This window comes from Mercenaria mercenaria, chromosome 13, assembly GCF_021730395.1.
Source record: "Mercenaria mercenaria strain notata chromosome 13, MADL_Memer_1, whole genome shotgun sequence".
Lineage (NCBI taxonomy): Eukaryota > Metazoa > Mollusca > Bivalvia > Venerida > Veneridae > Mercenaria > Mercenaria mercenaria.
The window spans coordinates 35,199,221-35,226,150 of record NC_069373.1 but is presented as its reverse complement, the minus strand read 5'-3'; the positions used below and the strand labels follow the sequence as shown (position 1 = coordinate 35,226,150).

Genomic DNA, 26,930 nt, shown 5'->3' with positions numbered 1-26,930 from the left:
AGTCTGTATTTTCCTTAAACACACTTTAACAAAAATCTCAAATAAGATTGAGCTTTTCCTTGCACATCACGAAATAAAAGAACTAGAATTCTGAACACAATTCTTGCCCTTACAGGCAGCCAACGAAGAGATTTTAGAATTTCTGCTGTAGGGTGACCATCTCGAGCATTGGTAACAATTCTAGCTGCTTGGTGTGGCACTCTCTGATGTCTGTTTATCTAAAGAAAGAATGGCAGATAAGCAATAAGATGTAATCAAATAATATAAGCAGAGGAAAGTTGTGAAAATGTAAAGAAGTTATCTCAGATAAAGAAAAGAAAAGAAATATTAGAAAAGAAACAAAAACATTATTATAAATAAAAATAGTGTTTGGAGACATATAAAATAAAACAATGCCTAATGATAATATGCTCTTTCATAATTTTGTTCTATTTACATTTCCATTGATTATATATTTTGTATATTCATTCAAAGATCTTCCATAGGGAAGTAGATATAATAATTCACCAGGTGGCCGAAAATTCAATAAAAGAGTGATTTTTAATGAATTATAACATATTTTGTACACTAAAATATAAAACGCTAAAAGTACCCTGCATATTTATTTACAAGAATATCAATTTTGTATTTGATGCGTATAAGATCTTTGTATCTATTGCTCATTATTCGTTATTCTTATTTTATTATGAAATATATCACTACCAGATGTACATTTCATAGACAGCTTGATGATCAAAGTAAAACGTCGGAATAATTATATAAATATAAAACAATTAAACAATAAAAGATTATTTTGCAAGAATGCTCTTATATGCTTAACAGTTTCTAATTAACTATAGATTATCATTATTAAAAGTAACCCCAAGTAGCGTCAATACAAATATCAATTTCAGTCAATGTTTACTACGAAACATGAAATAAATTTTAATATGTTCCTACTAAAGCTAATGTTAATGTTATCTTACCAAGCAAGTGTGGTTCTTCTGAAGTGTTTACTTCTTTCATCTTTTTTTTTATATTTCCTTGAATTTAGATTACATGTATATCATTTTACTGCCAACACAGAAGAGACGAAAAGTTACAACATTTACAAAAGAGACACAATGAAAACGAAAAAGCCTTTGTATGTATTTTGACAGTTCTTTATACCGTAATATATTTTCAAAGCGTCGTGATGCTGCAGTATGTGCAAGTAGCGGGGTGACGCTGAAATATATAAAACTTGACGGCAGAAATGTGTTAAAAGAACATAATTACAATAATGTGAATCAGGAAAGGTCGAGAGGGAATTTTTGTAGGCGATCTGTCCTCTACAAATTTCAGGTGAAGAATGCTCACACTATATTTGCCAATGAAAACCCCGTGGGAGTAATACTTGCTAAACTAGTATTTGAACTGATATGACTATAAATATAAATCCAGGTGAGGGTTCCGTAGAGCTAGACAAACACCCACCAAAATTAAAAGAATTCATTTCAAAAGAATATAAATTTACTTAATCTATCAAGTATGCGTGTGGTTTTCTGATACTTTTTTTTCCAGACTTAAAGCGACTAACCCACACATTTGTGGTGTGAGATTTTAAAAAGTCAAACGTTTCCTATATTTAACTTTATGTCGCATATTTGATGTTCTAATACTGTATTTTTCGTCAATTTCTTTTGCAAATCGTTGTTTTCCTAATAAATAAAAAATAAAAACTTTCGTAGATGATGTGCTATACTTGTTAAAATAAACTGTTCAGGATAGAATTAACTATTGACGAACTATATGTTTAATTCAGAATATAGGATGACGTTAAACTACATGCGCTTGAAATCAACTTTTTTCAATACAAAATATCATATTTACGTACGGTCTTTTGTGGACCAAATTAGTGATGTGTTTTCAACTTTGTGAAACTGAATGATTGTTCTAGTGACGATGAAGTCAATTTATCATTAATCTAGTGAGTTATTTTGTAGTTGTGACTAATTTCATGACATTTAACTTACAGACTTTGTCCGAAGCTTGGTATCGAGGGTCTTATTCTGTCTTGGTGGTTTGGTACATACTTTGTCTGTGTTATGTGAGCCAAAATTTTATAATGATCAACAAATTATTTGACATGACTTTGAAAGACTTCACGATACTACGACAGTATCTAAAAATGCTTACTTTTCCAGGCTGGCCTTCATGTAGCAGCATCCTCGCGCCCGGGTGGTCATCTTTATTATTGGTGTTATTAGGCGGACGTCTTTTAACCGTTAGTGGGGGAGGGGGGGGGGGGGCATTGACCGTATGGTCGGCCGTTCACCAGGTCCACGGACTGACTGTGTCTTATATAAACAGGGTTGTTTTTAACTTATTGGCCATACCATCATTAGTGATCAGTCGAAAGTTGCATTTTATTATATGTACGTACATATTGTTAATATTATTGTGGATCACTTTGCTACAAACCTCTTACACATGGGTATGTTGAAACAGGCATAATAGCCCCCCACCCGTCACCTTCACTGTTTAATCCAAAATCTGGTGGTTAGCTTTGTCAGTTGTTGCGTGGATGGTTTTAAATATACTGTAACAGTTTCTGTTATAATCCTAATCCCTCCACTAGCGTCCGTGTCCGTGCTCGTGTTGTAATGCATATACAGGTACATTTATTATGCATAAATGATAAAAAAAAATCTATTAACACAAATCAACAAAAACTCTTGGGACTTTGTTAGCTTGCCAACATTTCTTTTTCAACTTGTCACACTCATGATAACCATAAGAGTAGGCCAAAAGTAACGCTGCCACTCCTTCAAATGTGGTATGAACAAATTGTGTTATATGTACATCAATGCACTACTAAACAATACATGTCTTTCAAACAGATAGTAGGTGCAGTTTAAAGTATGCAAGGATGCTATCATCTCAAGATTTTTGCCGTGCATAACTATGTACAAACACATCAGTTGCCCACCACAGAATCCCCAATTGTTTCAAACGGGTGTGAAGCGGTAGAAAGAATGTTGCTTAAAAAGTGGTTTGCTATATTTTCAATAAATGAACTGGGAAGAAGAGAGAATTTAAAGATTTTAAAAACAATAACGGTCGCTATTCAACTAACTCTTCATAGATCAGGCGTCCGAAACTTATTTAAAGGCATTAAACATTTCCAATAAATGCGTAATAAGCACTTTCGCATCATTGGCATTATAGATTGTTTCAATTTTTTATCCAAAACGATACACGATGTAACATCATACGGGAGTGTGTTTTATATTACAACCACAACAATACCTACAAGAGATACTTGTTCGGAGAGGTAAATACAAGGTATTGAAAATTTATGCAACCTTTAGCCAGATAGTTGTGCAATTGCTATGATATAATGTACTAATGTAGGGATAACGCATGTTCTTAGTGTTATAACATCTACAGAATCCTGAGGATTTGGTTGATGCCCGAGTCCGGTAAGGCGATGGTATCAACATATCCCGAAGGATTCTGAAGATACTATAACACGAAATAAACATGCGCTTACGCCATACTAGCATGAAACTTGTAAAAACTAACAAAGGAGTATATCATCCCTCAACGTCATTAAGTTTCCGTGAAATAAGTGTTGTTCTATCACGATGTGCTACCACGTTGTCATTTCTTTTTTAATTGTCCGTTTTAGGGCCATAATACATTTTCGCTTTCGCCACGGAATGCGCTTATTTAAAAAGGTGTTTTAACAGCACGTAAGTGCAGTAATCTCTCTGTAAACACACATTTACTCTCCTGTTAAATTGCCCCACTCCTATCCCCGAAAGTGGCAAGAACAGCAGTTAGCATTGCTTTTGTCGTTATGTTTTTGTTGTAAACATTGGTATGCATTTGAAAATAATATCTAGAATCCTTTCTTTAAATTAGTGACTTCTGTGGATTATTTACAAACTAACTAACACCAAACAGTGTTGCAAATCCGCGCGTGAACGTATTTGTTAACTTTTATCCTATGTCAGAATAGATTATACTTTTTCAGCGATACATTCCCCTTCGCCATTGACTACCCCAAGATTTTATAATTTCAGAAATATACCATACTTTTTAAAGCAAACAATACCAGATGATTGCTATTATCTGGTTTTCCAACAATGTTTCTGTACTTACAGTAGATTCAAACAGTGTTCTAAAAACAAACAATACGTTTTTTTTCTGCTTAATTAGAAGTCTTTACAAACATAATGATTCAGTTTCCGATAAACGAACGTATTTGTTTATTTGGTCTTCTATTGCTAATTTTACCAACCAGAACGTTATTCAGTTTATGAAAAAATGACTTGCATTCAAATCGGGAAAGGACTGGTTAACAAAGCAGAAAAACTCATATAAATACGACCGTGAAAAAAAAACTAAAAAAGATAAAATAATTTTAGGTGTTGAAAAATAGGGTTTACACTTTTAACTTTTATGATTTTTCAGTATTCTATGAAAGTTCTGTCAGAGTTCATATCGTTTCAAGACAGGATTGGTATAATTCCAGATACTTAAGTAGATAAGCACAAAAAGAAGTAACTATTAATAGTCCTGTATTGAAATGTACTTTATGATACTCTTTCTGGTATATATATGTCATAAATCATTAGCCATAATTGAGACGCGCCATGAGAAAACCAACATAATGGGTTTGCGACCAGCATGGTCAGGATCCATGCTGTTCGCTAACAGTTTCTCTAATTGCAATAGGCTTTGAAAGCGAACAGCATGGATCCTGACCAGACTGCGCGGATGCGCAGGCTAGTCTGGATCCATGCTGGTCGCAAAGCCACTATGTTGGTTTTCTCATGGCGCGGCTCATATGATAAAACGATAAAACATTGCATGATGATTGCAAATACTGAAAGAAATATGGCACTTCAATAAATAAATATACTGTAAATGATGTTGTATATTATATTTAAAACCATACAGTCATTGTAGCATTATTTGACCCTGCCTTGTATAAGCAGTCGCGACTTACGTTGGCTCCATTCAAAGAAGATATTTCATGACTACTTATATAAATTGCCGTCGGTATCTTTTCTTTGCCCTTTCAAATGTCGGGTAACACACATCGATGGTTCATACATTTCCCTTTCTTCTTTCAAAGACTGCATAAACATAATCATGTGTATTGTGTACATCACATCACAGTTGTCATTGGATGGCTCAGTCCTTTCAGACGGGCCTATGTGGCCTGGTGGTTAAGGTCGCTGACTTCAAATCACTTGCCCCTCACCGACGTTGGTTCGAGCCTTACTCGGTGCGTTGAATTCTTCATGCCAGGAAGCCATCCAGCTAGCTTACGGAAGGTCGGTGGTTCTACCCAGGTGCGCACCCGCGATGAAATAATGCATGGATGGGCACCTGGGGTCTTCTTCCACTCTTAAACCTGGAAAGTCGCCATATAACCTAAATTGTCTCGGTACGACGTTAAACCCAACAAAAACAATTAACTCGGATACATTGTATATACTTTTTACTTTATCCTTAAAACCATTTGTTAAGGATATACAATTACATTGTAAATGATTGTACCACAGGGGAGATAATTTACCACTCCAGATAATCGTTGGGCTTAAAAGAAACACAAAAACTTGCTATAAGCAATAAAACGTATTTTAATTATGTAAACAAAGGAATGATGTAGAAACGTAATGAAGCTATCACAGATTAAAACTCTACAAAGACAATGAAAAGTTTATATCAAACATTTTGAACATACTGAAAAATAATAAGTGTCTCTTCCCTGTGGGCCATCAAGTAAGAAAAACGGTGCTTGAGGACTTTCAAAATTGTACTACTTTCCGATGAAAGAAATTGACTCATTTTACATATTTGGCATCTATCCGATAAAAGGCCGATATTCATCTGATGTTCATTTATAAGCCTAATTTCTCAAAAACTGTTTGTTACATTGAGTACAGAAAGCCTTCTTGACAAAAAAAAATCTCGTTGAGAATTTGTAACAAAACGAAGATGGTTTATTTATCACAAGTACCATTAAGCGTGTAAAATACTGACACTCGAGAAAGTAATGTGACACTCGAGAAAGTAATGTGACACTCGAGAAAGTAATGCTTCGAGTGTTGTTACTGTAAAGTAATGTAAACAAATAGACAGAAATGCTCAAAATGGTATTGATATTTCTATTTAACATGTGAAACGACGAATAAATGAAAACAAAACAAGAATAATAGGAATATTCAAAACAACTGTAAAGTAACAAATCAAACATGTAACAAGAAATGCTTGATAAAACTACCCATATTGTAACGTTTAATACTGAATTTCTGCATTTAAAATGCACAACATTTATCACATCGTCCATAATATATACGTACCTTTTTGTAATATAATATATAAAAAGATACGATTTTTTGTTATATTGGAAAAAAAAATAATTCTCTTAAAGCATAATGTTATAATACAAGTTTAATTTTCCTGACATTTTTAGCCTGTGCCATTTCATGGATTTTGTCAAAATTTTGTAATGTTATTTTACTTTAAATAGTGCATGTCTGACGTTTACAGACAATGTTACATAGCGCATCATACAAATAAAAGAGCACTCACATAGCACTTATTTATGCATCAATGTATATGTTACACGCATACACAAGATAATTAATTGTTCAACATGTACACAGTAAACTGTCTGTTTACATGAAGAATGAAAATGAAAACAGTCTTTGGCCAAATTCAAAATATACGAACACTTATCAATGTACTGGCAACAACAATAGAATCTTTAAAAAGCAAGTTTATCACTGGCCTAATCTGAAGAAATAGACGAATCTGATTTAATACCTTATTTCAAGTCTAGTTTTTAAGAAACATTTGATATATAGCTCGTACTGCATTGATTACGGGTGAAACATGTACGGCTTAAAACATAGATTTTGCCCAATATTTGACGATTCATACTCGAATTTCTTCTTAACCCTTATCCTGCTAAATTTCTAAAATGGACTAGACCATCATTCACGTTAGGCAGCATCACTTATTATTTAAAGGGGTGTTCACACTGATAATTTACTGACAAAACAGCGTCCGTGTAGGCTGATCTTGGTCTGCACTGGTCGCAAAGGCAAGATCACTTGCCGCCAACAGGCTAAGGGTTAAGCTGCATCTAACTTTTCTGATATTCTAACTGAAAAAAAAATGACTGCACAAGGGTAGAAGAAACGTACTGCTCCTTCAGCAGTTCACGGATGGATCAATATGAGATATCACAATGATAATAATACTGATTTAGTTTACGACATACATGCATACGTACCCACATATACATGATACAATCATAAAACAGTTCATATAAAATGATGTACATAAAGAATTATGTTTCTAAGCTAAATTATCAAAGTTAATACATAGGCAATTGATATCAATATAAATACTGTTTCATAAACATTATATTTGATTCTGAAATCTCAGTCATGTCCACTTTGTGGTTCTCCTAACGGATTAGGACGGCTGCATCTAGCACTAATATTTAAATTTAAGTTCACTGACACTCCCAACTGTCCAAGTTCTTTTGGAAAACCATGATTCCGAACCTATCTTTAAAGAGATAAACAAGAGCCTCTTTCATTGTACTAATATTATTATTCGTGCTCCTCCTTTTTCCTATTCTCCTGGAACTGTCTCGGTAATACTGAGTTTTCACAAGGTTCCACACGATTTAAATGTTAAGAAAGTTCCTTTACTTTAATCACAATAATTCATCGACATATTCTATTCTGTACTGAAACACTGGAACATCCATACAGTCTTCTAGAACATGCGCATAAACAGTGAAATAATAATTTCCTTCCTGTGGCAATGTCACGTGATATGTTTCCGCATTGTCAACATCTCTGATCTCATGGTCGATCTTTTCTTCAAGTGTATCCATGTCTATTTCTGGACCAGGTCCAGCGTATTCTAGTTGTGGATTAACAGCCACATTTTGTAATAAAACAGTTATACTAAGTTTACCATCGTAGGTCCGTATCACAGATTTCATGTTCAAAGGACGGATATTAAAATGAAACATGGCAGGCCAAGTCTTTAGAGTTCCTTCAAATCCTTCAATATTGGCTGGTTGATTCATCAACAACCATTTTTTGTCTTTTGGAAAATGAGACAAAAGAAGTTCATCTGGAGAAGTAGCAAAATAGTGTTCTTGCACAAATTTATCCCCTAGCGCACCATACTGAGGATCTACAAGTCTATAATGGCCATCCATACAAACAGCAACCCACGAATGCTGGAACTTCTGCGTCTGCACGGTGTTTCCGGGAAGATAATCAGCGCTCTTTACATATCCATCTACTCTTTCACACTTCACTCCAGCAACCCTAAAGGTATAAATTAGAGTATGTTGTGAAGTATACATTTTATTAATGATCTCTTTTTTATGATATGTATATAATAAACCTTGACATGTTTTTTTTCAAATTAGATAATTTTATTTAGCATCTGATTAATCAGAAAATTATTCACTGTTATATATTATGTACTGATCTGTCAATCTATCTATCTATCTACATTCCAAAACCAAAAAAAGTGTACATTTACCTCCCGAAAAACAGCTAGCTTTTAGCATGAGTAGATTGTATAATCTATATCCCCAATATGGACAAAAATAAAATATTATGTATCTAATTATTATAAAATTAAATAAATGTCTTAACTCGATAATTATTCGAAATCCTTTTCCGCCGATTTATTTCAGTTCCTAATTTAGCATGTTTACCGAAGTTATCCATAGTCGTGGCGTCTTCAGCTCTTATTAACTTGAAAAGTAATAGGGGTATAGAATATCAACTTTACTTACTTCAGCATATCCATGTACATTGACCAGTATGTTGATTTCTTCTCATGAATGTGTTTTAATCTGCCTGGTGGTGAACTCGATTTTTTGCTACATTTTTCAAAATTGGCTACTTTTTGACTTGTCAGCCAACAGTATAAGGCTTGGGCTTTGGAATGCACAGAATTTAGACCCTTTGTTACTGCAGCAACAAGGCTCTTGAGGTCATTATGTTGCTCCGGTAGCACCTGAAACACAAATTAAAATATATAAATTAATTTTCTGTTACCATATCATAAGATGATAGGTAAGTGTAGATTTCTCGGAAGCACAGAGCACTACAAACACAGCCTAAGAGCCGCGCCACAACAAAAAGAAGCTGTAACGGAAAAATATTATTGACGGGCTGTTTCAAAAATCCAACAAGTACATTTTAAATTTTAATTATATAAACTAACTTTTTGTAACTGTCAATTCATATCTCATTATATAAATTAACTTTTCTTTACCGTCATATAATATTTTCTTATATCATTTATCTTTTTGTTATTATTTTACTACATTTCATAATATATATTAACCGATCATATCTCATTATACAGATTAACTTTTTTGATACAGTCATATCATATTTCATATGATAGGCCGTCATACCATGTTCATCATATAAACTTTGTGCAACCGTTATATTTTATCATTCTAAGCTTGACAATGGACATGCTGTTTGTTTTTTGCAAAATCAAATACCTTAAATATTGGTTCTTCAGCGTTAATTGGCACAAAAGTTTTGGGCAGGGTTTATTCTTCAACATAGCAAGAATTCTTACAAACGTTTGGCACTGTGGGAATCTAAGAAATTCTAAATTTTAGCATTTCTATTTATACGTAAGCTCGTCAGACCGATGAGTTTAATTTAAAACTTGCTTATCATGCATTTTCTTTAACATGAGCTACGAAGTTGAAATTTAAGAACATGCAGTATTATTATTATTGAAAGTAATATTTTCATAAACATTTATAATTCATCATATCGGTTCTATTATATCGCGCACAAACTGAAGAATTGAAATCAGATATGTTCAATGCATATGACAGGATATTTATTGCAAATGAACAAAGTACTGTTTCTTTGGACTCTTAATAATTAACAGCATAAAATAATAAACATCAAAGTGCTAAAATTTACTTGAGTTACGATCGAATTATTTCTAAAATTTATTTTCATTTGGAAGTCGTAAATTTTTAACAGACTGATAATGCATTGTATACTTTCTACACTGATAATTTACGACCATGAAATCAAAAGATTTCCATTGTCATTATACTGAATAAAATATATCATTATATATGGGACAAATTCATACGACAGTTTAGAAATTGAATAGTCATTTTCATAACTTAGTGATAAGGTTAAAGAGTAACTATAAAAACGTCAGTCCGAGGTATTTGCTTTTCTGAAATGACAGCTTGTTAGGGAATGACTTGAACATAATAAAAAAGCATATTGAATAGAATTAGATCAATGTACAATATCTTTTGTAATCTACATGTAATTTTCACTGAATATTTAATGTTATAATGATAATATTACGGTCGTACAAAATAGCACAGTTTTGATGACAGATGTCTTGGTATCAACTGACAATATTTTGACACAGGTGTAATTTCAAAAAGAAAATAAATAATTATGATTGCAGAAAAAATATACTAAGTCACTGCAATTTTGCATGAATATAATCATTTAATTTTACAGTAGTCTCGTAAGAGTGAGAAAATTAAGAATGAAGGCCATAATTCGCCGTTCTCCATACGGCTAATCTAATGAATGATCATTCTTTTTAACCTACAACCAATATTCATATTTGAGCCGTGCCATGGGAAAACCAACATAGTGGGTTTGCGACCAGCATGGATCCAGACCAGCCTGCGCATCCGCGCAGTCTGGTCAGGCTCCATGCTGTTCGCTTTTAAAGCCTATTGGAATTGGAGAAACTGTTAGCAAACAGCATGGATCCTGACCAGACTGCGTGGATGCGCAGGCTGGTCTGGATCCATGCTGGTCGCAAAGCCACTATGTTGGTTTTCTCATGACACGGCTCATTTAACCATTGCAACCTGATTTTTTTCCTTTTCAAATATACAGAGAGTAAAATGTGTTGATTTCCTGTGTTGAATTGTAGATACAATGACTGATACGTGTGTATCCCTACCTATGTTTGAAAATTCTTCTAGAACCTAGAATCCCTCTGTACATTTTCACAAGTAAAAACTTACAAAGGAGTATTATGACTATGAGGCATCCACTTGCTTCAGATGCTAAAAATGTATCTTTTACTGACAACAGATACAGCTTTTATTTTACATAAAACATTCATCGCCCTAAAATGATTTCAAAGTGTTCTACAAGATCACAAAACAAACATGTAATGTATTATTAGCAATAATTTTCGTTAAGGAAAGGATGTTGCTTCCTTGGAATATATCTGAGCCGCGCCATGAGAAAACCAACATAGTGCATTTGCGACCAGCATGGATCCTGACCAGTCTGCGCGGATGCTACTATTTACAGCTATACCATACATGGAGAAAAAAGAATAAAATTGATGGCCTGTACCCGAGCAAATAAGATATGCTGTTATTTGCGTAACAAAGGAACGTTTCGTTTGATATATTTTAGTTTTAATATTGACAAATCCAGAAAGTAATTAATTTGATTCTCTATCTTTTATTTAGATATACAGCTCATGAATACTAGACCAAGAAGCCATATTGTCTGCGTAATTTATAGGTGAAAAAAATTGCGAGAAACAAATCAAAGAATCAAAACAGAACAAAATATAAATTCTCCAGTTGTGACATTTTTCTCTGAAGTATTAAAATGGTATCCAACCATTCATCATATGTTAGAAACTATTGCTTTACATCGGTTCATTTACCTGTCAAACAGATATATTTATATGCGCTACATAGCTTTGATCTTTATACCAAAACAAATATATGTAACTGCAAAAATAAATGAGCCGCGCCATGAGAAAACCAACATAGAGGCTTTGCGACCAGCATGGATCCAGACCAGCCGGCGCATCCGCGCAGTCTGGTCAGGATCCATGCTGTTCGCTTACGGTTTCTCTAATTGCAATAGGCTTTGAAAGCGAACAGCATGGATCCTGACCAGACTGCGTGGATGCACAGGCTGGTCTGGATCCATGCTGGTCGCAAAGTCACTATGTTGGTTTTCTATGTTGTTGAAATCAGGAAGCATATTGGCTTGATATAAAGATATAGGTGTTGGAATTATTCAGTCACTACTGGTTGTGCTCTTTTTTGTCCTTATTTGTTCCTTACACTTAACATAAACTTTGACCTCTAATTTAAGACGTTTTGGTCTGTCCCAAAACGTTTGCGATAGTTTTAAAGACAACAGTGCAAGACATTTCGGGATAAAATAGCTTTAGAATGCATAATTTCGTTCTCTTTAGGCAAACATTTCTGGAGATAAAGATCACTACTGTTTGTGACTCACAAGCGTCTTTACATTTAGACCTCTTTTTCTTGGGTCTTGATTGCCTGTTGGTAACACAAAATGAACAAAGAAGAATAAAACTACATTTAGTCACTATTTGCACAGCCGTTTCAAAGCTGAAGCCCAAACACTTCGCGGGATAATGATGTAGCAAGTCATTACAATACTAGACATTTTTATACGAATGTTAACAGTTTATGCCTTTTCAATTCTACAAAAATTAAATTTCAATATAAAAATCTTTATTGCAATTGAATGAGACTTTTAAGAAACCTATATAAATACGGCGGAATCGATCCGTTTTTCAAACAAAGTAAGAAATTTTAAAAAAGCAAATCAATGTACCAATAATTTTGCTTTATTAATGTTTAATAATTTCTTTATATCATACCGAACTATTACGTGCACTTGACCGCCTTTTATGAATTTGAACATTTAATTTTAATATTATTATTTCATGTAAATTTTAAAATAGTTATTAAGCTAAATGCAGTGTTCAATCAGATTAATCGCAGTATTGTATTACATGATTTATGACAATCTTTTTATACATTAAATAGGTATTTTTGCATTTTATTTGAAGTGTTTTATTTTTTTAAATCTATGTAAACGTTCTGTTTAGCTTTCTGAATATTCGGTGATTTATGTTTCTCACTCAGTATCGTTTTAACCGCAACAACCTTTGCTTGTAAGTGTTGGCCTGTCAAACATGTTCATATATTTTAGAAGAAATGTAATAATAAAAACTTGGGTGCAATTTACAACAATTTATGCGCATGTAAAACAAAAAAGAGAGAGATAAGCTGCTAATCTTAGGCCTGTTCTAACAGTATTTTATATAAGGAAGCAGTAAAATGTTAAAATATGTCATTTGTCTATGTCAAAATATTTACTAAAAGAACGAGAACGTGATATAACATTATGCATTTCTAAGATACATGATTACTGACTGTAACCAGGCTACGAACTTAATATCGATGCTAATGTCAGAACGGACTTCAAAAGACTATTAAAGATTTCGTAGTTTCTGTTTGGGCAATATGGAAAGTTTGTAACAAAGCGTAAATCTAAGACAGTCGTATCAGATTGTCATATTTAGGTTGGAAACACACTTTTTATACATTTACTCCACCTGTTCCAGTACTTGAAACTATTAATAAGTAATATTATTGTAAAATAAAATGCTGAAAAGGATTTTAAGTGGCTCTGTAAAGGTTATCAAATGTATCGGTTACTTTCACGGTAAAATATGGACTAAGGTGTGTCATGTCAATTATTCATTAACCTCTCCTTCACCTGTGGCAATAACATGCTCAATTAAACAAATCATTTTATTAGCAGCAGTATAGGCCTACTTTGAACGTGTCTCAATCTCTCAATCAAACCGAGTATGCTATTATTTTTCTTGTTGCGTTCTATGCATTCATAGATTTTATGAGCAATCCCAATAGCAGTCTTAAGGTGCCGTATAACAGCTACAAAACTGTTATATTTTCTGATACTTTTGCATCATGAAGTCCACTTAATTTAACTATGATAGAATTCCGCTTAAGTCGATGCCTGGAAAGACCGAGTCTGCTAATATTTAGCTTTGGTTTTGTTCCATGCTTTCAAAGGATTTTCTTATAAAGTTTATATTATTATATTCTACTATTTAAGAGTCATACTTTCTCCTAAACCCTAATATGAAATGGTAGTTTTTATTCTCAGACTTACTAAGTCAGCCATAACAAGAAGGTACTGAAAAATGAACCATTGTAACTGATTGATTTTAAACAATTCATATCTGATTTGGGTGTATTTTGAGAACGTACTGCTTGAATGCGGATTTAACAGACCACCTATCAAGCTGAAATTATTCCTAAAAATAAAACATAAGAAGAAGATTCTATAAACGAATAGCGCGCAACCACGCAAAATAATAACACACTCGGTTCGATTGAATTTGTCCATGACAGTTAATGAAATGAGCAGCACCTCTTATGCCCTCTTGTACCGGCTAAAGCAGAATTCTAGTTCGTAGATATATTAAATGAACTCCATAATACAAAACGACCAGAAAATATAACGCCGCTGAATACATTAGAAGACAAATATTAAAATCGCAACATGTGAAGATTCTCTGACAAAGATGGCTTGTAAAAATCACTATTATCACAGTAAGGAAGTACCAATGACGGCTTAACTAAGCGTTCCAATAAGACTGATTGAGACAATGTAAATGTAAATGAGCGCCGCCAAGAGACAACCAACATAGTGCGTTTGCGACCAGCATGGATCCAGACCAGCCTGCTCATCCGCGCAGTCTGGTCAGGATCCATGCTGTTCGCTTTCAAAGCCTATTGGAATTAGAGAAACCGTTAGCGGACAGCATGGATCCTGACCAGACTGCGCGGATGCGCAGGCTGGTCTGGATCCATGCTGGTCGCAAACGCATTTTGTTGGTTTTCTCATGGCGCGGCTCAAATGATATACGGTGTTTTAGTTACCTTTGCGACATGATCTAACATCTCTTGGCAAGAGGTGGTATGATAGTGATCGTCTACGTCCAGGTCCCTCTCCTTGTGCATCTCTGAACTCGAGTAACTAGCCGATGACGTGCTTACAGCTATACCGCTGTCCGGTCGACTTCGAACCATCACCTTAGACTCCATCTAAATAGAAATAGATATAAACGAAATGCATTTTATACAACAGAAGTAAAACTATTGCACGTTCAACAAAGAGAACATAAACTCTAAACAAACTATCATAATTGTCTCTATCTGACTGACTAAACAATCAAAAGAAATATATATTTACCCCATCTATTTAGGTTAACTACCAATAATTTGAGATAAATGTCTATTTATCCCATCAACGTTAGCTGAACCAATAATTTGAGATAAATGTCTGTTTACCCCATCAACGTTAGCTGAACCAATAATTTGAGATAAATGTCTATTTACCCCATCAACGTTAGGCGAACTAATAATTAAAGAGAAATTTACCCCTTCAACATTAGGTAAAGCATCCTCTTCTATTTTACGCAGAGGAGTATGTGGTGTATCAGCAGAGGCCACGCCCAAACCATGAACTTGTGTTTGTCCTCGCCTTTTGTCTCGATCACGCAACTGTCCCGACGTTGCACGGGGACCATTCGATCGTCGGCCCGACGGCTGAAATATAAGTCATATGCATGCATAAAAAAACATTAATCCGATTTCAGAGTTAGTACAGCAATGTCTATATCTGCTTTCCTTCAAATACAAGAGAAGGGAGAAATGTGTCTGTGATCTTATTGTGGTGAATAGACTATGGAATAATTGCAGTAAAGCCTGTTGTTTAACAATCTTCACAATCCGCATTTCTGCCAAAGTGATATCCAAACAAAGGTCATTGCGGGGCAAGAAGATAGTCGTACGGATATTTCTAAAATTAAGTAGATTAGTCTCGTATTTATCGAAACTATTTAAGATAATTTACAGCTATCATTAGATCGATTTTTATTATAATTCACCAATTTCCATATTTGACATTGAAACGAACGTAAATACATTGAAATATGCATGTACTCAACGGTAAAGGATCAATCATTTTTTCTTTGATGGTCACTATTTTAATCATATAAAACAACCTCTTGACACTGTAGACTTTGCTCTCACCAAGACATTTTTTTTAAAATTCAAAATGCTTTTCAAACAAATCTTCTTCCATGTCAATTGTATTCTATGATTTTCTGCAACAGACGTATGTAAAAGCTCAACAAATACGTCGGGGTTTCTTAAACCTTAATCTGGTTTTTAAATTTGAATAGTTTGGACCTTAATCTGGTTTTTAACATTTGAATAGTTTGGACACAAGCTCATTCCATTTCAGATAAGATATAACATTTTGTCCTAACTATGCAAGAATCGTCGTATCCTTCAATCATGAGCGTTCATAGTCAACTCCAATTAACAAAACAGTTTCTTTCTGGATTTATCACATCAATGTAAACATAATATGAGCCGCGCCATGAGAAAACTAACATAGTGCGTTTGCGACCAGCATGGATCCTGGCCCCGTGTTTACAAAACAGTTTTCGGTCTCAGCTGAGCTTGAGTTTGAAATTTTAATATCAGTTCTGCTAAAACTTCGAGCTTAAATTCCAAATGAGACTGACCATCAATACGGAATAGTCACTTTAAAACATTTATTCACTTAAAATTTAGTCTTAAACATTCTATTTAGTTATAAATGAGGAATAAAGTTTCATTATCAAACTCAGCTGAGACGGAAAATATTTTGTAGATACGGGGCCAGACCAGCCTGCGCATCCGCGCAGTCTGGTCAGGATCCATGCTGTTCGCTAACGGTTTCTCTAATTGCAATAGGCTTTGAAAGCGAACAGCATGGACACTGACCAGATTGCGCGGATGCGAAGGCTGGTCTGGATCCATGCTGGCCGCATTTTGACAGATTGCGCGGATGCGCAGGCTTGTCTGGATCCATGCTGGTCGCAACCGCATTATGTTGGTTTTCTCATGGTGCGGCACATATACCTATCTTGTTAATATTTCGTAAAACAGACCTATAAAATAACTGCGATAGATTGACGTCACTTCTATTAACCTGTACTTTTAAAGAGCATGCCATATAATGATTGATGTTTATTAATTTATAAAAGGACTGTTTTCATACTGCTTATTTAGTACTATAGATGTTTTCATATTTCACAAAGGAAAGAAAATCATACTTCCTGTAATGGGACTTTTTTCACCTCATTCTGTCTCTGATGAAGAGCTGTTTGAAATGCATTATTAGTTTGCAGGAAAAAAACAGTTTACAAGATTTTTCATCAAAGTTAGTTTGTATAGTTCTTCGTAATGATTCAATTGAAGTTATATTCTCTAAAACATTTATATTTTACTAAATTCGATATCTTATTCATATTCAACAAGATGTCATTCAGTATTACGTCATTACACATCATGACCGTTTCAACAACTTTCATTTAAAATAGATGCAATTATAATTGCAACTAACATAATTGAGCCGCACCATGAGAAAAGCATCCGCGCAGTCTGGTCAGGATCCATGCTGTTCGCTTTCAAAGCCTATTGCAATTAGAGAAACCGTTAGCGAACAGCATGGATCCTGACCAGACTGCGCGGATGGGCGGGCTGTTCTGGATCCATGCTGGTCGCAAATGCACTATGTTGGTTTTCTTATGGTGCGGCTCAATTATCCTTAATCCTGTATGACAAAGCAGATTATGCAACTGAAATAATATATTGTGCATATTTGAATTAAACTGTACAATAATCAATATTTTATCAAAAACATTCACCTAACCATTGTGCAATCACAGAAATATGATTGAAATATAATTGATTAAAAATTCCCTGTATAATGCTTATAGAATTCTGATTACTTATACACCATTAATAAAGAATAGAATGGACTGAAAATATCAAATATTCAACAGAATTTATTCTTACCCTTACTGTGATGATTACAGACATTCCGGAATTCCTTGTCTACTAATCTCTAATATCTTTAAAAATAATGATGCTTTCCATTAATTATTTAGCTAATCAAAATTATTCCAAATATCAAGTCATTTTACAACCAGTTCAGCTTTCACTCCAGCATTAACGAGAACTATATCCCATCTAAAGTGGCTGTAATCTTTTGCATTTGTTCGTTGTCCCCTTCTTTTGTCGACCAAATTGAAATGACACTCACTTTGTTATAAACCTTCTCTAATCGCTAGTTTGTCTTTATGTCAACATTCACACATTTCAACACTGAGATTTAATCCTTTAAGATACAGTTCAAAAATTTTATGTCAACAATCAAAATTCTAAAATTTTGACTGAAAGTTTAAATAGTTTTTCTACGTCATACCACACTTAATGAAAAATCACACACGATTCATTTAAAAGTCTAAATCATTTTTCATTACTAATTACTATGCACAGTTTTTAAATTTTTAAAAACCCTATTCCAAACAAAATATCAGCTTACATTTTAACTATATTGTGTTCAGTACTAGTTTACAATGAATTATAATGAATTTTGATTAATATCTTGATGGAGTGAATTTCCATTATGATCATATTTCTTCCAAATGTCAGTAAAGTATAATACGCTCACACTCCGATCCTTTCTTATATACCCCACTTACAATGCACCATGTTCGGAAGATTGGATGAGATATAAACTTTCTCAAAAATAATTTCTTTTATCTGCCCATCTACCTCTTTTATTACAATGGTAAATTCTGATTGACTATTCTTTAAAGAACTGGTAGTTTAATAAGAATGGAAAAGCAATCTATTATTTATTCTTTATTATAACGTTTGATAATTATATTGAAGAAGGCAACGAAAGTTAACATAAATCAGTTTAACGAGACATAATATATGCAACGAAAATAGAATGCTTTTACGAGTTTTAAGAGCACAGTACTAATGATAGGCTGTAATTGGGCAATTAGTCACTAATTCAGATATAAGTATCCACTATGTGATATTAGTATTCAGCATTTGTCTTAAATGTACTCTCTTTTTTTTCTATATAGATAATAAACAATTTTACATAACATCATACTGATTTTGGAACCACTGCCTTACCCTTGCATGATCGTAAGAGGCGACTAATAGGGTCTTAACATTTGGTTTTGCTGTAACTCTGTGATTCCTGCAGGTATACAAATTTTGATTCCATACCTCATGTTTTATTTCGATGTAAATGAGATGTGAATCCAAAATTTGTAGTCCTGTTTGGCGCCATTGGCGCCGTAAAACCCAAATAAATAAATAAACTGACTTGAAAAGTAAGATAATAATAAAATGTTTATAGACTCTTGAACTATATATACTAAGTTTACACGTGTTGTGCGGGGGTATGTGTCTGGAATGTACCTCATCAACGAACATTTTTTTTTTACCAATATTTTATAAGAGACTACTTTTATAACATTTTCACTTACATGTAAGTTCAAACGTATATTTTTTAATGATACTTGTCACCGGGTGAAAATGTGCCTGTTTTCCGTGAAATGTATAGGATGGAATAAAAATCACTTGAACTTCAAGACTTTCTGATATACTTTCGTATTAACCTAGTATCACGTGCTTACATACTCATTCCGCAGAAATAATTCATCAGTAAAAACATGTTAGCTCTAAGTTGTTTGAAATTCAAAAAAAAAAATCTTATACACGTTTGAAAACGTCGTATATGTGTATAAGACAGCGCACCAGTTAATGAGCTAAACAGTGGGGTCCGTTTAAACGTTGAATATATGTTCATAAACAAATTATCTGTTTAAATCTATATATTGATAACAGACAAACAATCTTGACCTTTTGACCTCGACTGCGCTAATTACCTTAACTTCAACATTTGAAGAACGCAATTTTAATTGCTAATCAATTACAACTGAAATGCAACCCACATTTAAACGATGTAAAAAGATCAAATTTAAGATGGTTTAAATGGTCTTCAGTTGTGGGTTATAAAAATTACGACACTTGACAGTTATATGTGATAGCATGCTGAGAATATGCACACAACGTGTAATAATGAAGGTACTTACGCCGAGAATCAAGTGTTTAAGTCTTCAAGACCGTCTCAATGTAAATATGTATCTAAACTATTTACAGCTATACCACACATGGAGAAAAAAGAATAAAATTGATGACCTGTACCCGAGCAAATAAGATATGCTATTATTTGCGTAACAAAGGAACGTTTCGTTTGATATATTTTAGTTTTAATATTGACAAATCCAGAAAGTAATTAATCTGATTCTCTATCTTTTATTTAGATATACAGCTCATGAATACTAGACCAAGAAGCCACATTGTCTGTGTAATTTATGGGTGAAAAAAAATCGCGAGAAACAAAACAAAGAATCAAAACAGAACAAAATATAAATTCTCCAGTTGTGACATTTTTCTCTGAAGTATTAAAATGGTATCCAACCATTCATCATATGTTAGAAACCATTGCTTAACATCGGTTCATTTACCTGTCAAACAGATATATTTATATGCGCTATATAGCTTTGAACTTTATACCAAAACAAATATGTAATTGCATGAATAAATGAGCCGCGCCGTGAGAAAACCAACATAGAGGCTTTGCGATCAGCATGGATCCAGACCAGCCAGCGCATCCGCGCAGTCTGGTAGGATCCATGCTGTTCGCTAACAGTTTCTCTAATTGCAATAGGCTTTGAAAGCGAACAGCATGGATCCTGACCAGACTGCGTGGATGCACAGGCTGGTCTGGATCCATGCTGGTCGCAAAGTCACTATGTTGGTTTTCTCATGGCCCGGCTCAAATTTAAGTTAATGGCATTTATTGTTTGCATGTTGGGTATTTATATAAAAAAGAACTGCCATAAACCTTTCAATTTTAGAGCCTAAAAGAGCGACAAAATTAACTGAAAGGTAATATCTCCCAAAACGTGATGACATGAACAAGCAACCTGTATTTTCTGTTGTCATGTATATATGACATTAGCCTTTGAGACTGGAATGTTATGGTTATCCATAAACTATACTGCTAAAGGTATATATGAAATACAACGTACGTAATTTCTACAGACTGAGAAAGACTCTAGAACTGGTGTTAGACGGCCTCTATGACCTTGACCAATCCAACACAAGTTTCTCCAGGTATACTATAATAATAATAATACTAATGACCATTTGACCCTTTGAAGCAAAACTTTGTCATTGAAGAGATATAGTTATTGCTGTGTTATAGCAAACATTTACGGTTACGTTTCACAATTCAGAATACCTTGATGAATGAAGAGCTATAGACATACCACGAAGTACACCCTATACACCTTTCGCATACCCGTCGTTAGTATCATTCTTTCTCTCTGTCTCTTTACCTCAAATTACCCACGGTCAATTTAAACACAGATATAACATATCTAAAGTCGTTTATTTAATGGCATGTTTATTAAAGACGTAAAACCATAATTAAAATGTTTCAAAAAGACATATAATGGTATAGATCGGTTGTTTTTCCTCTAAAGTAGAATTAAGCGTGGTGGGAGTTTTCTTAGATGGAAGTTGGTCTACAATTATACAATTAAAGTTTCAATAAAATACAATGCATGCCCCCAAATCGATAGGAAGTATGAAATAGCAATTGACATGCACATTAGAAAAACCAGTCTGTAATTGAGAAAGGTTTGTAGGTACAAATACATTGACCAACCCTGCATGAGGTCTAAGGAATGAATACACAATTAAAAACTAACACTAATTTTAATTGAGTTGCGTATTCTCGATTAAAACACACTGCAATTAATTCCTAAACACGCGAAAGTCCTTACTCATAAAGAATGACAGCATAGCGTGCATTCCTTCCTTTTTTATTTTAATGTCCATATCTTTATAGTACGAAGGCACAGGCATAACTTTATTATAATGTTGTTCTGCTGCAATTAAAACCATGAAATTAGCTCGATAATACTGAAAGTTCAAATGAATTGCGTTAAATTCAAAATGACTCAAAAATGGTACTAAATTAGTAGCATTATATAGATATGTCAACTCTACAATAAATATAACGAATATATTATATTTTACCAGCACTTATTTAAATATTCCAGTTCAATAAGAGGTAACATAAAGAAACATGAGATTAAGGTAAAATAGTACAGACAGATACACTATTAAAGTACATACTTAAAGGCGGCAGATGTTTTTGAACCGCTGTTTTATAAGTTTTCAAGTATTTTCCGTTTCGTAAATAACGTTTAATTCGTGTGTATATCATTGTTTAAAAGATTTAGAAAGTTTTACTTTTCAGATTTCATTAAACCTCTTCAAACGTTACGATGTTGTGTAACAATGAGGACACATTGTAAAACACACCATTACTCCGAAAGCAATAAAATCGGAAAATGGGGGAAAATGCAACTTAGGAGTACTTTAGGTGCCTCTTTGACTTAATTTGCTGTTACATTTTATGCGGCGTGTGTAAATCATAAGGTTGTTGAAAACTCACTCTGTTTGATTAAAAATGCAGTTCAAATATCTCAGGCAGTGGTTTTATGATGATACCCATGAAACATGTGTCTGTTTCTCATACCAATTAAGCCATCGAGCTGACCAGCGTGTAGGCCGGTGGTTATACCATGGTGCCGGTCCGCGTCTGAAATAATGCTGGGTCTTCCTTCACCATATACAGTATGACCCATAACTGTGAAGTTAACCCCAACAAAAGATTACCATACGAAGCATGCTTTGTAATGTGTAGATATATATAATAATCGTTCACGTACAGTGTATTTTTTTAACCTTTTTATTGGTTACTTTAAAAACGGCAGATTTTATTTGTTTTACTTTTATATCTATAAAACTTTATTTATTAATACAAACTGCAAGACATATGCAAATATAATATATATCATTTATAGATTTAAATGAGTTTTATTTCAACTTTTCTCAACAGAATATTCCGTCTCTCACGACACTATCTACCAATGCAAAGTTTGCCACTGCCTTAATCTGCTCATTCGCATGTTTTGTATTTATTGGGCCTCACATATCTTCAGTGCGCATAATGTCTTAAAATTGGATGTTAAGAGTGTTTACAAAAGTCGAAAGGCAAACAAAAAGGACACTCTAAAAGATATTTTGATGTATTACGCTGACGTTGTGATTACTAGTCTCGAGGACCGAACTTTTGCCTAAATCTTTTAACAAATATTCCCCTTTCTTTTAATATAACACTACCATGTACATCAAGTATACATGCGCTTTTTGATGATCATCTGTATCAAAAGAAAGACCAGGAAGCTATATATCTTTCAGTTCCTGACTGTTAGAACCAAATCTGCTACAAATTCAAGAAAAAATAACAAAATCCTGACACATCCTGCTTCTCCCAATCTGATCCCTCAAGCTTACTGTGATACATGTTAAGAAGACAAAAAGTAAACAGTACTTGGCCCATATTCATAAATCTCCTAAGAAGAAAACTTAGGAAAATCCTTAACTTTGTAAAATTTCCTGAACAACATAGCACAAAAGGAAAGTGTAGACTTTATAAGATTTATTGATAATCTTCATTACTATGCCAGACTGAATGTGACAATATTGTTAGACATTCCAACTATCCCGACGATTGTCCACAAAATGCTTTGGAACTTTTCCCTTAGTTAGTCCCTTAGGGAAAATTTGCCCTTAGGAGCTTTATGAATACCAGCCCAGGTGTCTATAAGGAATAACAATTCAGTTAATTTAGCATGTATCAACTTGCATTTAGTGTTCTTTACTGTAAGCTGGTTACATTTAGAATTTAAATACTAAGTAAAATACATATGTCATTCACTTTCTTGCTATAAAAGTCCCGGCTAAATCAATTTAATTAGCTAAAGCAATATGATTTCTTGAAATAGAAGATATTTTATTTGTTATGCAATATTTGATATTTACTGATAACTACCCTGTGAAGTCGATAATCTGACTAAGTCAAACCACATTTAAGATGGTAGCGCATGTATGGTGATATAATTCTTGTCAACTAACTGAAGAATAATTCAACGGTTGTTAAGGTACACCGGTTTGTGCAACAGTTATTACCTGTAAATATTTCTTTGTGAATTCGATTGAATGTTTGAAGAAAAACGCTCTATTTTGCTTTTATGCAACATGTAGATTTTTTTCTGTTACAATTACAATTTTATGCTTAATTCAATTCATTGCACTTTTTGTATACCGTCAAAAATGTGAAATAAAAAAGGTTAAACGGCTTGTACAATATTTGATAGTTTCGCTTATACCATTGTGTGATCAAATGATATCTCGTGTACTGGTTTAGAAGATTTGACGATGTGCAATATCTAATATATCTGATACTACGGCTATTAATAATTTAATCAAACAAATAAAAAATAGCGATTTTTTGGTGTAAAATCATTTTTAGTTTACTTATTTGATGATTTGAAGATTCTGTAGTGATTTATAAAGTTCTATATCATGTTTTTTTAGATTGCTAGAGTAAATATTTCCAGCGTTGTTTGGCTTACGACTAAACCCACATGTTATATCTAACGATATCTTATATTTCAAGGTTTTTTTTGCAAAATATAAACAAATCTATGAAGCGTAAGACACACCATTTTTCTCCAGTGTTGCTTCGTGGTAATTAAATAAAAGCATGTTTTAAAAATAGAAATATGTTTTTAAAAAAAAAGAAATTTTAAGAAAAAACAAACTTTTCAAGTTTAAACAATGTGACAAATTGGCGACAATTAACCCTTATCTTAGTTATACTCATGTTACATTTTTTGTTTCTACTGTCTGGGTGAAAACATATTTATCTAACAGTTTTAGATTGTGCTATGACCTGTTACAAAGATATACACCGATACGTCTTTCAAATACCCACTGCTTTATTGTTCAGCCCAAGTAGTAATAATAGGCCATTAACATTTAGAAATGATCTCATTTGGCATGGTTTCATAATCATACAATTTTTTTTGCGTTATTTTTTGCAAAAGTAGAGTATCATATATTCCTTGCAAATAATAAGTTCATAAATGTATTTTAGTAAAGTATTTTCTTTATTTTGTCATCATATACATATCTTGGCGTAAAAACTTTCAGTTTATTTCAACAGGATCAAATCAAGTTAATTGTTATGTTTAGAATTAATTGAACTATTTAAATGTATATTTTGTCTATCTGCCTACTTATATCAACCCATGACCCAGTTCTTTATCAGGGGTCTTCGTGGCAGAGTGGTCAAGGTCGCTGGCTTCAAATCATTTGTCCCTCACCACTGTTTCACGTAATTTATTTATTCATTTATTTGGGTTTTACGGCGCATCAACACAGTATAGGTTATATGGTGCCAAACAGGACTACAAATTTTGGATCCACATCTCATTTACATCGAAATAAAAACATGAGGTATGGAATCAAAATGTGTATACCTGCTGGAATTACAGAGTTACAGCAAAACCAAGTGTTAAGACCCTATTAGTCGCCTCTTACGATCATGCAAGGGTAAGGCAGTGGTTCCAATTCTTTTCATACACAGATCGTCCCAGAACCACATGGGGCATCTTTCACGTAAGGAAGCCCTAAAGCTGGCCTACAGGAGATCAGTGGTTCTACCAAGGTGCCCGTCCGAGTCTGAAATCATCTCCAGAGAGGCACATGTGCTCCTTCTTCAACGTCAAAAACAGGAAAGTCGCCGTTTGATCAAAAAAAATGAAACCAAAGACTTCCCGTTTACTATCTGGATAGCTGTCATCAATTTTACATTTGGATTAACTACTATATACTACAATTGAATTAACTAAAATATTCTATAGTTTCATTGACAGAAGTATTTTTAAAGTTCCATTAAACCAAACTTACTTCAAAGGAGACTCAAACAACGTTTAAGAAAACATTTTAGGGATAGTAGACCTCTGTTGATATCTTTAAAAAAAGATCTCATTATGAAATGGCATTATAAATATCAAACTGATTGCATTTATTCTAACCGACTGGCTTTTCTTGTATGTACATTTTATTTAATTCAATTACAGAATGCAGAAAACAGTTCTTTCAGCTTATCTGTATATGTCAAGTTGGCGTAGGAGAGGTTTCAGAGTTGTTGGAGGTGTAGGGGAACCAACCTCCCTAAGCTGTAACCAAATTTCAACACACTATTTAATCTGTATTTTCTGTACAAAGTACGCTTTAATACCTTAAAGTGCTATACCTCTACGACACAAAATTTAGGGGCCAAAAATGTTTGTGGGGGTGGGGGTGCAGAACTGTATGTTACACCATCACCCTTTCAGTTGGCGGGGCTCAGGCAGCCCCTGTACCCCAACCCTCTGTACGATGTTCTTACACCTATGTATTAGCCTACCGTGGCCCGCTTTCAAGTCATTGAACCCGGGATCATAAATTATAAATTTTCATAAATTAAAGGTACACGTCAACAAAAAATGATTTTAAAAAAAATCAGATAAAATCAATTAACGGTGTTGAATTTTATCATTAAATTTTCGAATGTTTCAAATCAATAGATTTAAAAGGCCATGTCATATCAGATAAAATTAATTAAGAGATCCTATTTGTCGTAAATCATATAACTTTTCACATAGTTTCAAAAAAACGAAGGACATCAATAATTGAAAAATGGACACATTTTCCAGTCAAATTAACAGATAAAGGACTCCGTTATGTGAAGTTTTAAAATCTTTGTTAAGGAATTTTCCCCCAATTAATTTTTTTAAAACTTTGTCAATGAAGAATCAACACGTGGGGTATGGAGTTTCACTCCTATGCATATAAAATCTCAATGTAAATAACACCCTGTGTCGTGGCGCTTTGTTTTATAATTGAACAAACTACTAATGTATATGATTTCAAACAGCCGGCTTTTGTTACTAATTCGTTAGACGCTTTTTACTCAAGTGGACAAAAAGGTCGTCACATTCCAGTTAGCCTAAATTACATTCAATCTGACCTGTTTCCAAATATCGGTGCCCTGTAGAAAACTAAGTTTTAAGCAAGGAAGTATCTAAGAGAAATTCTAACACAAGATTTGTTTGTCAGCTAAACAAATAATGAAATCAGGCGTTGTATATCCTACGATAAACAAAAG

The 26,930-nt window shown here is 33.6% G+C and overlaps 1 protein-coding gene across 5 annotated transcripts in view; it reads right to left on the bottom strand.

The window, feature by feature from the left end:
- Nucleotides 1-5,598: 5,598 nt before the first annotated feature.
- LOC123530427 (uncharacterized) overlaps nt 5,599-26,930 on the bottom strand; it is a 69,428-nt gene continuing 48,096 nt past the window's right edge. For all 5 annotated transcript variants that reach the window (XM_053521535.1, XM_053521533.1, XM_053521536.1 and 2 more), the window contains 4 exons: nt 15,308-15,475; nt 14,807-14,971; nt 8,819-9,042; nt 5,599-8,339 (listed from right to left, as the gene is read on the bottom strand). In XM_053521535.1, coding sequence (XP_053377510.1) covers nt 7,712-8,339; nt 8,819-9,042; nt 14,807-14,971; nt 15,308-15,475 — 1,185 coding nt within the window. In that variant the 3' untranslated portion in view covers nt 5,599-7,711. The remainder of the gene's footprint in view (nt 8,340-8,818; nt 9,043-14,806; nt 14,972-15,307; nt 15,476-26,930) is intronic.